General features: G+C 45.3%; 1 protein-coding gene across 1 annotated transcript in view; it reads right to left on the bottom strand.

Moving 5' to 3' along the window:
• Positions 1 to 11,007, bottom strand: part of LOC119876063 (phytanoyl-CoA dioxygenase, peroxisomal-like) — a 25,912-nt gene extending 14,905 nt beyond the window's left edge. The window contains exons 1-5 of the mRNA XM_038530094.1: positions 10,862 to 11,007; positions 9,108 to 9,157; positions 6,507 to 6,626; positions 5,707 to 5,875; positions 950 to 1,031 (exon numbers count right to left, since the gene is read on the bottom strand). Coding sequence (XP_038386022.1) covers positions 950 to 1,031; positions 5,707 to 5,875; positions 6,507 to 6,626; positions 9,108 to 9,157; positions 10,862 to 10,936 — 496 coding nt within the window. The 5' untranslated portion in view covers positions 10,937 to 11,007. The remainder of the gene's footprint in view (positions 1 to 949; positions 1,032 to 5,706; positions 5,876 to 6,506; positions 6,627 to 9,107; positions 9,158 to 10,861) is intronic.

Raw genomic sequence — 11,007 nt, 5'->3', positions numbered from 1 at the left:
TGTCATGAATTCTATTGTGTTTTATTCCTTTGTAATTGTGGTTTGGGCATAGAAGCTAGAATTCAAAAAGTAAAAAAAAAGTTTGAGTAATTGAAGAGAGCAACCAAATTTGAGGTTCCCTGTTAGCCTTTAAGTGGCTGATGCAAAAAATATCAGCTAACTAAGTTAATAAAAGGCCTCTAAGGGCTCTTGGGTGGCTCAGTGGGTTAAGCATTTGCCTTTTCTCAGCTCAGGATCTCAGGGCCCTGGGATCAAGCTGCAAAGGGTTCTGCTTAGCAGGGAATCTGCTTCTCTCTCTTCCTCTATGGTGTCTCTCCCTCTCTCTCAAAAAAATTAATAAAATCTTTAAAAGTAAGAAAAAATAACCATATAGTTGACATCTGAAATCCCTACTCCACGATTCTTATGATACATACTGGTTTTTTTTTACATACTGTTTTAAGACTTAAAAGTATATACACATTTTTTTTTAAAGATTTTATTTATTTATTCATGAGAGACACAGAGAGTGAGAGAGAGGCAGAGACACAGGCAGAGGGAGAAGCAGGCTCTATGCAGGGAGCCTGACATGGGACTGGATCACTGGTCTCCAGGATCACACCCTGGGGTGAAGGTGGCGCCAACCGCTGAACCACCTGGGCTGCCCTTATTTTATGTTTTTAAAGATCTTATTATTTATTCATGAGAGTCACAGACACAGGCAGAGAGAGAAGCAGGCTCCCTGCGAGGAGCCTGATGTACGACTAGATCCCAGGACCCAAGGATCACCACCTGAGCCAAAGGCAGACCCTCAACCACTGGGCCACCCAGGCGTCCCCACATTTGTTTTTTAATATTCAGCAGTTATACACAAAGCGATCCTTTGAATCCTTGAAACTTTTTCTTACTTTACCTTTCTCTATTTTTTTTTTTTTTTTTGGCTTCTACTTAACAAATAAAACCACTTTACCAGAATCTGGAGGTTTGTTTATAAGCATTGCATGCATGGCCATAATATTGGGTCCAGTGAAGCACTCCACATATTTCAGAATCTAAGAGTAAAGAGTTGCATGAGAAATCAAATAAACAACCACGTAGTACAATGTACACTTATTTGTACAAGAGTCAAAATGCACATAGTTATACAAAACACTTGGTAGAAGTGCCTGGGTGAGTCTGTTGCTTAAGCATCCAACTCCTGATTTCAGCTCAGGTCATGTTCTCAGGGTCATAGGATACAGGTCTGCCTTGGGGTCCTTGCACAGTAATGGGTCTACTTCAGGTTTTCTCCTTCTGCCTCTCCCTCTCTATCAAACAATTATTTAAAGGAAAAAAAAAAAAGTTGGTATTTCCCAACGTTGCAAACAAAGAATGAAAAACTCAGCACTGGAAATCTGTAACACTCTGAATTAAACAGGTTTTTTTTTTTTTAAAGATTTTATTTATTTATTCATGAGAGATATAGAGAAAGCGAGGCAGAGACACAGGTCGAGGGAGAAGCAGGTTCCATGCCAAGAGCCCGACTTGGGACTCGATCCCAGGTCTCCAGGATCACACCCTGGGCCAAAGGCAGCGCTAAACTGCTGGGCCACCGGGGCTGCCCTTAAACAGGCTTTTTAAGCCAGTTGGAAACCAAACCCCATTTTCTATGAGAATGCGAAGAGTTTCTCTCAGCTTTCGACTGGGAAGGGCAGGAATACCCTCCTTTCACCTGACACTGTCCATAGATGCCCAGGGAGAAGGCACCTTCCTCTTCCCCTCACGGAGACTCTTCATAAGAAGGGACCACGAGGGGCACCTGGCTGGCTCAATCACTAGAACATGAACCTGTTGATCTCGGGGTCGTGACTGCAAGCTACTCCTAGAGTGTAGAAGTCACTTTTTAAAAAGGTGGTAGGGGGACACCATTGCAGCTCAGTCAGTTAAGCATCTGCCTTCAGTTCAGGTCATGATCCCCATGTCCAGCTCCCTGCTCAGAGAGGTGTCAGCTTCTCCCTCTCCCTCTGCCCCTCCCTGCCACTCATGATCTCTCTTGATCTCACTCACTTTCTCTCTCAAATAAGTAGAATCATTAAAGAGAATAATAAATGAAAGGACCATGAGAGGCCCCAATAACGTGCAGCTGCCATGCAGAGCCCAGGGGACAAGAGAACAGCAACAGGGGGACACTTCACAGTCAGGCCACCTCCCTTTCCACAGCTCTTCACTGAGGGCTACAAACCAGACAGTGATAGAAAAGGACACGCAGCAGGGAGTGAGATGAACAGGTCCCTCCTCCCATGGCATCTATATTCTGTTGGAAGGATGTTAAATAATGACATGGGCACTGGTGCTTGACAGCAAGTGCAGTTACAGAGTATGAGGAAGCAGAGGCGGGGTGGGGAGGCTGAATTTGGCCAAAGGTCTGGCAGCGGGTGTGCTCCCTCCTACATCTAACCCACTAGGGAGGAAAGCACTCAGCTTTGCATGCCTACCACCTGCCAGGCGCTTTATGTGTCAGCCACTTAAGTCTCACAACAATCCCTGAAAAGTAATGCCCCCAGGAATTAAAGATCCTTTAAATGATCATTATCCTGCAGATAATAAAGTGCCCAAGGTGGCAGAGCAATTTCAACGAAAAGGACGGTATTCCATCTCCAGTTCTGTCTGACTTCAAAAAATGAAGCCTCTTCTACTGCTTTCTCACTACTTGATCTCCCGTATAAGCCATATTGGCAATTTGAGCATGAAACACTCGAAATGGTCCCAAATCCTAGGAGTCGGGGCTCATATTTGTTTTTTTTTTATAAAGGGTGTCATCTTTTATATTTTCTTGTGATATTTTCTTTGAAGAATATATTCCTCAAATATTTCTTCATATACTTTCCTTTCCTGTTTCCTGGTTTTAAGTAATCTCTATCGCTTGAGCCCACGACTCTGAGATCAAGACTCACATGCTCCATCGGGCCATGCCTGCCCAGCATCTCCTACCAGTATTTTCTAAACTTCAGTGACTCAAGAGACATTTTACCCATTTCTAGCATATGTTGCTAACTGCCCAATATTAGTCAATAATTTTCCTAAATTAACTCATGTCTTATCCTGATTAATAATATTCCTGAAGTCATAGGTTTGATGCACCAGCTACTTTTTCCAATACATATTGAAATAAATACCCAACTACTATATCGTACCCACCTCCTAAAAGTCATTGCATGAACCAGTAGGTGCATGGTGCACACTTGAGAACAGTGGGAACCCTGGAGGCCTCCGGGTACCCAGGGCCTCAGGCAACACAAGTTGCCTCTAACTTCAAGCTTTTCCTCCTTGATTGATGCTCACAAGTTCCATTTCCATTGCAAGACTTGAGGTTGGGAAGAATAGATGATTCAGGGACCTTGTCCCCCTTTGTCCCCAACCCAAGGGGCTGGACATGATAGGTGGCCTGCCTGTACAGTCTTCTCTCATGAGGAAAATATTCTTTCTTTTTTTTTAACATTTGTTTAAAGATCTTTTTAAATTTTAAGTAATATCCACACACAACCGGGACTCTTGGGTGGCTCAGGGTTGAGCCTCTGCCTTTGGCTCAGGGTGTGATCACAGTCCAGGTAACAAGTCCGGCATCGGGCTCTGTGTGAGGAGTCTGCTTCTCCCTCTGCCTATGTCTCTGCCTCTCTCTCTGTGTCTCTCATGAATAAATAAATAAAATCTTTAAAAATAATAAAAATAAAACTAAAAGCATTTGAAATAAATGGTTCATAAACTGTGGTACATTGACACAATGGGATGCTATGCAGAAGTTTGCAAGTATGATATAGATATAGATACACGTGATAATATGTAAGTCATATGGGAAGATGTCTGAGGTCTATTATAAGTGGACAAAACACAGTGACAACCAGTTTGTTCCCGTGTTACACAAAAGGTGGGAACCCTGGAGGCCTCATCGTGATTCATCTAACACAAGTTACCTCTAACTTCAAGCTTTTCCTCCTTGATCGATGCTCACAAGTTCCATTTCTATTGCAAGACTTGAGGTTGGGAAGAATAGATGATTCAGGGGCCATGTCCCCCTTTGTCCCCAACCCAAGGGGCTGGACATGATAGGTGGCCTGCCTGTACAGTCTTTTCTCATGAGGACAATTTTCTTCCTTTTTTTAATTATTTATTTAAGTATTTTTTTTTCTAAATTTTAAATAATCTCCACATGCAACTGGGACACCGGGGTGGCTCAGCGATTGAGCATCTGCCTTTGGCTCAGGGCATGATCCCAGTCCAGAGATCAAGTCCTGCGCAGGCTCCATGTGAAGAGCCTGCCTCTGCCTCTGTCTCTGCCTCTCTCTCTGCGTCTCTCATGAATATCTCATGAATATCCTGAGTATCTCACTTGGTTAAATGTCCACCTCTGGGTTGGGGCTCAGGTTATGATCTTGGTCTAAGGATCCAGCACTGTGTCGTCCTCTGCACTCAGCAGGGAGTCTGCCTGAGGATTCTCCCTCTACCTCAACCTGTGCCTTGTCCCCTTCTCATGCCAAAAATAAATGCATAAATCTTAAAAAAAAAGTGCATACCTCTTAAAAACTAAAAGATCCCCCATGCTCTACCAACTAAAGCAGCCAGGTTCCCATTAAGTCAAATTATCTACTAGCATTTGGGGTTATAATTTCCAAAATGTTCTATATGCAAAGTGCCCCTTAAAAAAAAGTGTGCCATGTGTCAAGGGACACATGAGTGGCTCAGTGTTGAGTGTCTGTCTTTGACTCAGGTCATGGTCCTGGGGTCCTGGAATCAAGTCTTACATCAGGCTTCCCACAGGTAGCTTATTCTCAATCTGCCTATGTCTCTGCCTGTCTCTGTGTCTCATGAAAAAATAAAATCTTTAAAAAACAATAAACAATCTAAAACCATTCTAAATAAATTATCCATAAACTGTCATATATTTATGCAGAAATTTGCAAGTATGATATAGATACATAAGTGATAATATGTAAGTGATATGGAAAGATGTCTGAGATCTATTATAAGTGGACAAGACTCGGTGACAACCAGTTTGTTCCCGTGATACACAAAACGTGGGGGGTTACGTATGCATTTTCATGGCCATGAAAGAATTCTAGTTGAATACACCTAAAAGCTTGGCAGTGAGTGGGGCTGAACGTTGGGAGACTTCACTTTACATGTTCTATATTATGTGGATAACTTTATAAACATGATTTATGCTTAAAGAATGAGAATTTTTTAGACAAGTTTAACTCTAAAGACCTACTTAAACCTCTACTACCAGATTCACAGAAACAAAAGCAACAATAAATGGATGTATAGTGAGTGGGATCTGCAATGTGACTCCTGTTGATATGCCCATATTCAGTGTGAGAGAGGCTCCCCCTCTCCACTGCAGAATTCCCGCCCTTCTCCACCAGGTTAATTACCAAGCGCCAGAGCAGGGTATCTCCACCTGGCCAGTATTGACATTTGGGGCCGGATAATTCATTAATTGGGGGGAGGGGCTGTTCTGTGCATTATAGGCTCCCTGGGCTCCATTAGCGGCATGCCCAGGCTCTACAGACCAAACCTTGTGACAACCCTACAGGGCTCCAGGCGCCACCAGATGTGCTCCTCCAACTGAGAACCACTGCTCTACAACCACCAGAGAGGGGCTCAGAGAAAGGAAAAGCAGCAATTCCTGGGGCAGGCATGTCGGTGGGCTGTTAACCTAAAAACAAAGAAAACACAGGAAGGTTCTCCAACCTCAGGGAGAGTGCAGTATCTGAAGAGTTCCTTGTCTTCTTGGAAGTCTTGGATCTTTGAAATCATCCTTTCACTTGGAATATATTCTGATTTTGCAATGGACACATCTCTCATTATTATCATTTGTTTTGGTTTCACCTCCCCTCTGCAGATCCTTTCAAACTGGTCCCTAGGAAATGAAATTGGCAGATGATGTCATTACTGCAGGCTCCAGGCACCTGCCTGGCCAGTTCTGTGGAAAGATCCACAAAGATTGAGGAGATGGTGTCTCTGCACCAAGTTGACCTCCAGGCCAGACTGAGCAGCTCTGAGCATAGGGTGAGGAAATGGCCAGCTCACAAGCCCCTGCCTCCTCACTGTGAGGCCAGAATTCGCTGTGAGAACTCACATCTTCCTTAGCCTAAGAAAACAGTGGGGGAAAATTTGTGATTTGGTTGCATCTGAGTAACAATGGCAAATACTTCTCTCCTCCATTCCATGGGCCAGGCCCGGTTGGAAGCACTCTGTGTGTCTTTTACCTTATTCAGTCCTCACAACAACACTAGGGCTCAGTACTATTATCCCCATTTTACAGATGAGAAAGGAGAGGCATGGAATGTAAATTGCCCCAGGGCACACAAGATTAAGTAGAAGGGCTAAGATTAAAGCCAGCCCTTCTTGCTCCAGAGCTCATGTTCCCAACCAGTTCCCAAGTAACCAGTCCCTGAAAAATATCTGAACATGCACACACTACTCTTACTACCCATGTTCCCATTGCAAACATACAACATATTTCTTAAAATAATGAAAGGTTACTGTACCTAAAGCGTTGAATGTCCGGGTCAGACACCAAACTTTTAATGACAAGAAACCCATTTTCTTCATAAAATTTTCTCTGTTCTAGGCTTAGGACATCATTATCCTGAGTATACCTAAAGGAAAGAAAACTTTCAAATAAGTCCAACTGAAAAATCACAACCCAACACTATGTATCAAGAACCTGAGAAATGTTTCTACTACTCTTCCATCCGGCATTTCTATTTTTTATTTACTCTAAGAAAATATCTGAACCTTTTTATTTAATGTCTAATGGTTTCTTTTAAGTTTGTTCATTTTTTTTAAAAGTAATCCCTATATCCATATCCCATATGGAGTTCGAACTCATAACCCCAAGATCAAGAGTCATGTGCTCTTCTGACTGAGCAAGCCAGGAACCCCTAAACTCAACATGTATTTAGAAAAGGTCTAAATCCAAAACATTAACTACTGTCACCAAAAAATAGAAGAATAATTAATTACTTATGTCCACTCAATGGGATAGATAGGACTCGGGCTTTAAAAGTGAAGAGCATGTGCCCTGGGGTGGCTTAGTCGGTTAGGTGCAAACTGGTAATTTCACATCAGGTCATGATCTCATGGGTCCTGAGATTGAGCCCATGGCTTACTATGGCCTCAGTGGGGAATCTGCTTGAGATTCTCTCCCTCTGTCCCTCTCTCACTCACTACCCCTTATGCTTTCTCTCTCTTAATTAAATAAATCTTTAAGGGATCCCTGGGTGGCGCAGCGGTTTGGCGCCTGTCTTTGGCTCAGGGCGCGATCCTGGAGACCTGGGATCGAATCCCACGTCGGGCTCCCGGTGCATGGAGCCTGCTTCTCCCTCTGCCTGTGTCTCTGCCTCTCTCTCTCTCTCTCTCTGTGACTATCGTAAATAAATAATTAAAAAAAAAAATAAAAAAATTAAAAAAATAAAAAATAAAAAATAAATAAATCTTTAAAAAAAATGAAGGACTTAATAGCATGGACAGTGCTTATAATAGTAAAATATACTTAGATTTGCACAAAACCAAGACACTACTTGAAATTAATGAAGAGAAATTTTTTTAAAAACATGTTTTTTAAGTGATTGCCTTATGTAATGGAATGATGAATGATTTTTTAAAATTCCTTTTATTTCTCTGATTTTGTGAATTTGTTTTGTAAGGAATAAGTATGGTTTTTTAGGTGGGAATCAAATCCAGTAGATTTTATATTTTAATTTTATTTTAAATATAACAGATTTTATGTTTATATTAAATCATACATTCTCAAAAAAAAAATCATACATTCTCAGAAGAATCAAAGTTGAAAAATCCAAGTCAGTTTATGCACAACTCAGAGCATCCCATCCATTAATTACATCAGAATTGGTGGCTCTATGATAATATTTCCATGGATATCATGTCTTCTCCTACAAAGATAATTTAAATAAACCAAAGATACTACCTAATAGAGCAGTAGACCACACACTAAGGGCTAACTTCAATGAGGTGTACCATGCCTGAATGTGAAATAACCGGGGTAGGGGATCCTGGGTGGCTCAGTGCTTAGCACCTGCTTCCACCCAGGGCATGATCCTGGAGTTCCGGGATTCAGTCCGGATCAGCTCCCTGCATGGAGCCTGCTTCTCCCTCTGCCTGTGGTCTCTGCCTCTCTGTCTCTCTGTCTCTCTATGAATAAAAAAATAAATAATCTTTACAAAAGAATTAATCAGATTATACACTTCTAAAATTTTTTGCCTTTCTAAATGTTAAAATACATATAAAAATTAAGTCAAGGTCTTCAACATTTTCCCTAGGTTTAATTAGAACAAGTCCAGGCAACAGAGGATTTTTATAAATGAATTATTTTTTAAAATATTTTATTTATTTATTTATTTATTTATTTAATTTATTATTTATTTACTTTATTTACGAGAGAGAGAGAGAGAGACAGACAGACAGACAGGCAGAGGGAGAAGCAGGCTCCATGCAGGGAGCCCGACGCAGTACTCGATCCCAGGTCTCCAGGATCAGGCCCTGGGCTGAAGGAAGGCTCTAAACCACAGAGCCACCCAGCTGCCCCATGAATTATATTTTTAATTTATTTATTCTCTTTAGGGATGGAGGGAGGGAGGACAGCAGGGCAGGGTGAGCAGAGACGGAAAGGGGCAAGCAGACTCCCTGCTGTGTACAGAGCCCTCCATGGGGCTCCATTCCATTATCCTGAGACCATGACCTGAGCAGAAATCAAGAGTCAGATGCTTAACACACTGAGCCACCCAAGCGCCCCACCCCCTGTGTAATAAATTCACCGGACAACATGATATGTTGTATTTTATATCTTTTTTAAAAAATATTTTATTTATTGTTTGTTTTTTTTGTTTAGTTGAGACACAGAGAGAGAGGCAGAGAGATAGAGGGAGAAGCAGGCTCCTCACAGGGAGCCTGATGTGGGACCTGATCCCTGGACAGGGATCACAGCCCTGAGTTGAAGGCAGATGCTCAACTGCTGAGCTACCCAGGCATTCCCCTGTATTTTATATCTTAATTACCACTAGAAAAAGCTGTATATATGTATATCATATGGTTTTTAATGACCATTAGATCTACTTACTGGAATTGTGGGAGGATGGAAGCTGTTTGGAGACACAGCTCCCGAAGTGGGGTAAGCTACCTACAATATGAATTAAGGCAAATAAAATTAAATTCAGAGTCAGCATTTCTGGAACCCACAGTTGGCCCTGGATTAGCCCTCATCCGGGAAGTCACACAGAGCTGATGACAGGTATGCAGCCCTTGCTTCCATCATTTCAATTCACAAAGTCCTGAGGAGGGGCTGGAAGCCCCAAGACCTTTATCAGCATTCCAGCTGCCCAGAGAAGGTGGCCTGGACCCCTGGGCTCAGTAACTGGTCCAAGGTCACCCAGCAGAGAATGGCTGAGCCCACACTTGAGCCATCACTGTTTCCTTCATAGATTTCCCTAGTTTATTCTATGTGACTATTCCTTCCACTAAACTACTGAACAAATAAACATTGTAAGGTTCATGTCTAACAGTGAGGAGCAATGTACTCTTCAAAAGAAGTATTGAAGTTAGTGGCAGTCCAGACCAAAATAGGAGAAGGAGTAAGGCTCGTTAAAAAATTAAATAAAGAGTCCATTAAATCAACAGGCTCCACTCCAGAGCTGAGCTAGAAACAGGAATCAGATGCCTCGTGGACTGAGCCACCCAGGGGCCCATGATATCAAATGTTAACAGCAGTACCAGACTGGACCCAGTTATCCCTAGTCCCAGTATGTTGGTGCTTCTCACTGTTGGGCATGTATCCGAAACAAGTGAAAACAGATGGCTGGGCCCCACTCCCAGGTGTTTGGAGTCCAGGGTCAGAGATGAGCCTGGAATCTGCCTTTCTAGCAAGTTTCCAGCTGCTGTTGACGGTGCCCGTCCCGGGAACACACTGCTTTAGTTAAATGGCTTCGGTCAAGAGTGTGCCTCTCCCCTGGCCTGGGTTTCTGCTTTCTGGCCCGTCGGATGAGATCACCTCATCAGCCTTGTGGGAGGGCGGCTGGGACTTTCGTTTAACCGCTGGCATCGCGGCTTGGAACTCAAGCAATCCTACAACAGCCAGTCTCAATTGTAGGAAAGGTTTCAGGACCCTGCCCACAGCAGGAACAGAGACTAGTCCCGCGGCTTAAGGGAAAATCGCGCGCAGCGTTTCCCAGGCTCCCCGAAGTGGCCCCAGAGGGATCAGGAGACCCGGTTCATCCGGCAACTTGGTGTCCCCTTGTCCTGCAGCGAACGTGTCCTGGATGCCACAGCAGTGGCGCCCAACGGCGCCTGCGAGCTGCCCTCGTGAAGGCCCGAGGCCGCGGAGAGCGCGGGCCCCTGGGCAGCGGCGGGCGGCGGGCGGCGGGCTGCGCACGGCAGGTCCCGGGCAGGAGGGGAGCGCCGGGGCCCGCGGCCAGAGCGGGGCTCCCCGCGGAGGGGGGCCGGCCCGGCCCGAGGGTCCCGCTGCCGCCCGCCCGCCCGCCCGCCCGCCCGCCCCGGGCAGCTCCGCGCGCGGTGCCGGGCCCGTGCTTCGCCTTTCCCGGCTCCGGGCGGCCGCGGCCAGAGGCCCGGGAGCTGCGCGCACCCGCCTTCTCCTCTCCCCCCCGCTCGCGCCCCGGGCCCGGGACTCGCGGACGCCTTCTTCGCGCATCAGCATCCCCTTCCCTCACTTCCCGCGCCCTCCCTTCTGCCTATTCCCCCTTCTGCCTGCCTCTCTGTCCCCCCTCCCCTTCGCCCGGAACCGGGACCATCACGGGGACGCGGGCGCCGACCCAGGGGACCCTGGAGGCCACCCCTCCTGCAGCCCGAGCTCCCGCAGCCCAAAGGATACGCCGGTCCTGGCGGAGGTCTGGCCGAGGTGTCCCAGCACGACGCGCAGGCGGGCGGCTGCCTGGCGCTGGTTCATGGCCGCGACAGGAGACGGCTCAGCAGGGTCTCGGGCGTCGGCCTCCGCCTCGGCCTCGGCCTCGTTCCGGG

The sequence above is a fragment of the Canis lupus genome, chromosome 2, assembly GCF_011100685.1.
Source record: "Canis lupus familiaris isolate Mischka breed German Shepherd chromosome 2, alternate assembly UU_Cfam_GSD_1.0, whole genome shotgun sequence".
Lineage (NCBI taxonomy): Eukaryota > Metazoa > Chordata > Mammalia > Carnivora > Canidae > Canis > Canis lupus.
The sequence above is the reverse complement of the archived record's forward strand: the minus strand, read 5'-3'. Positions and strand labels throughout refer to the sequence as shown.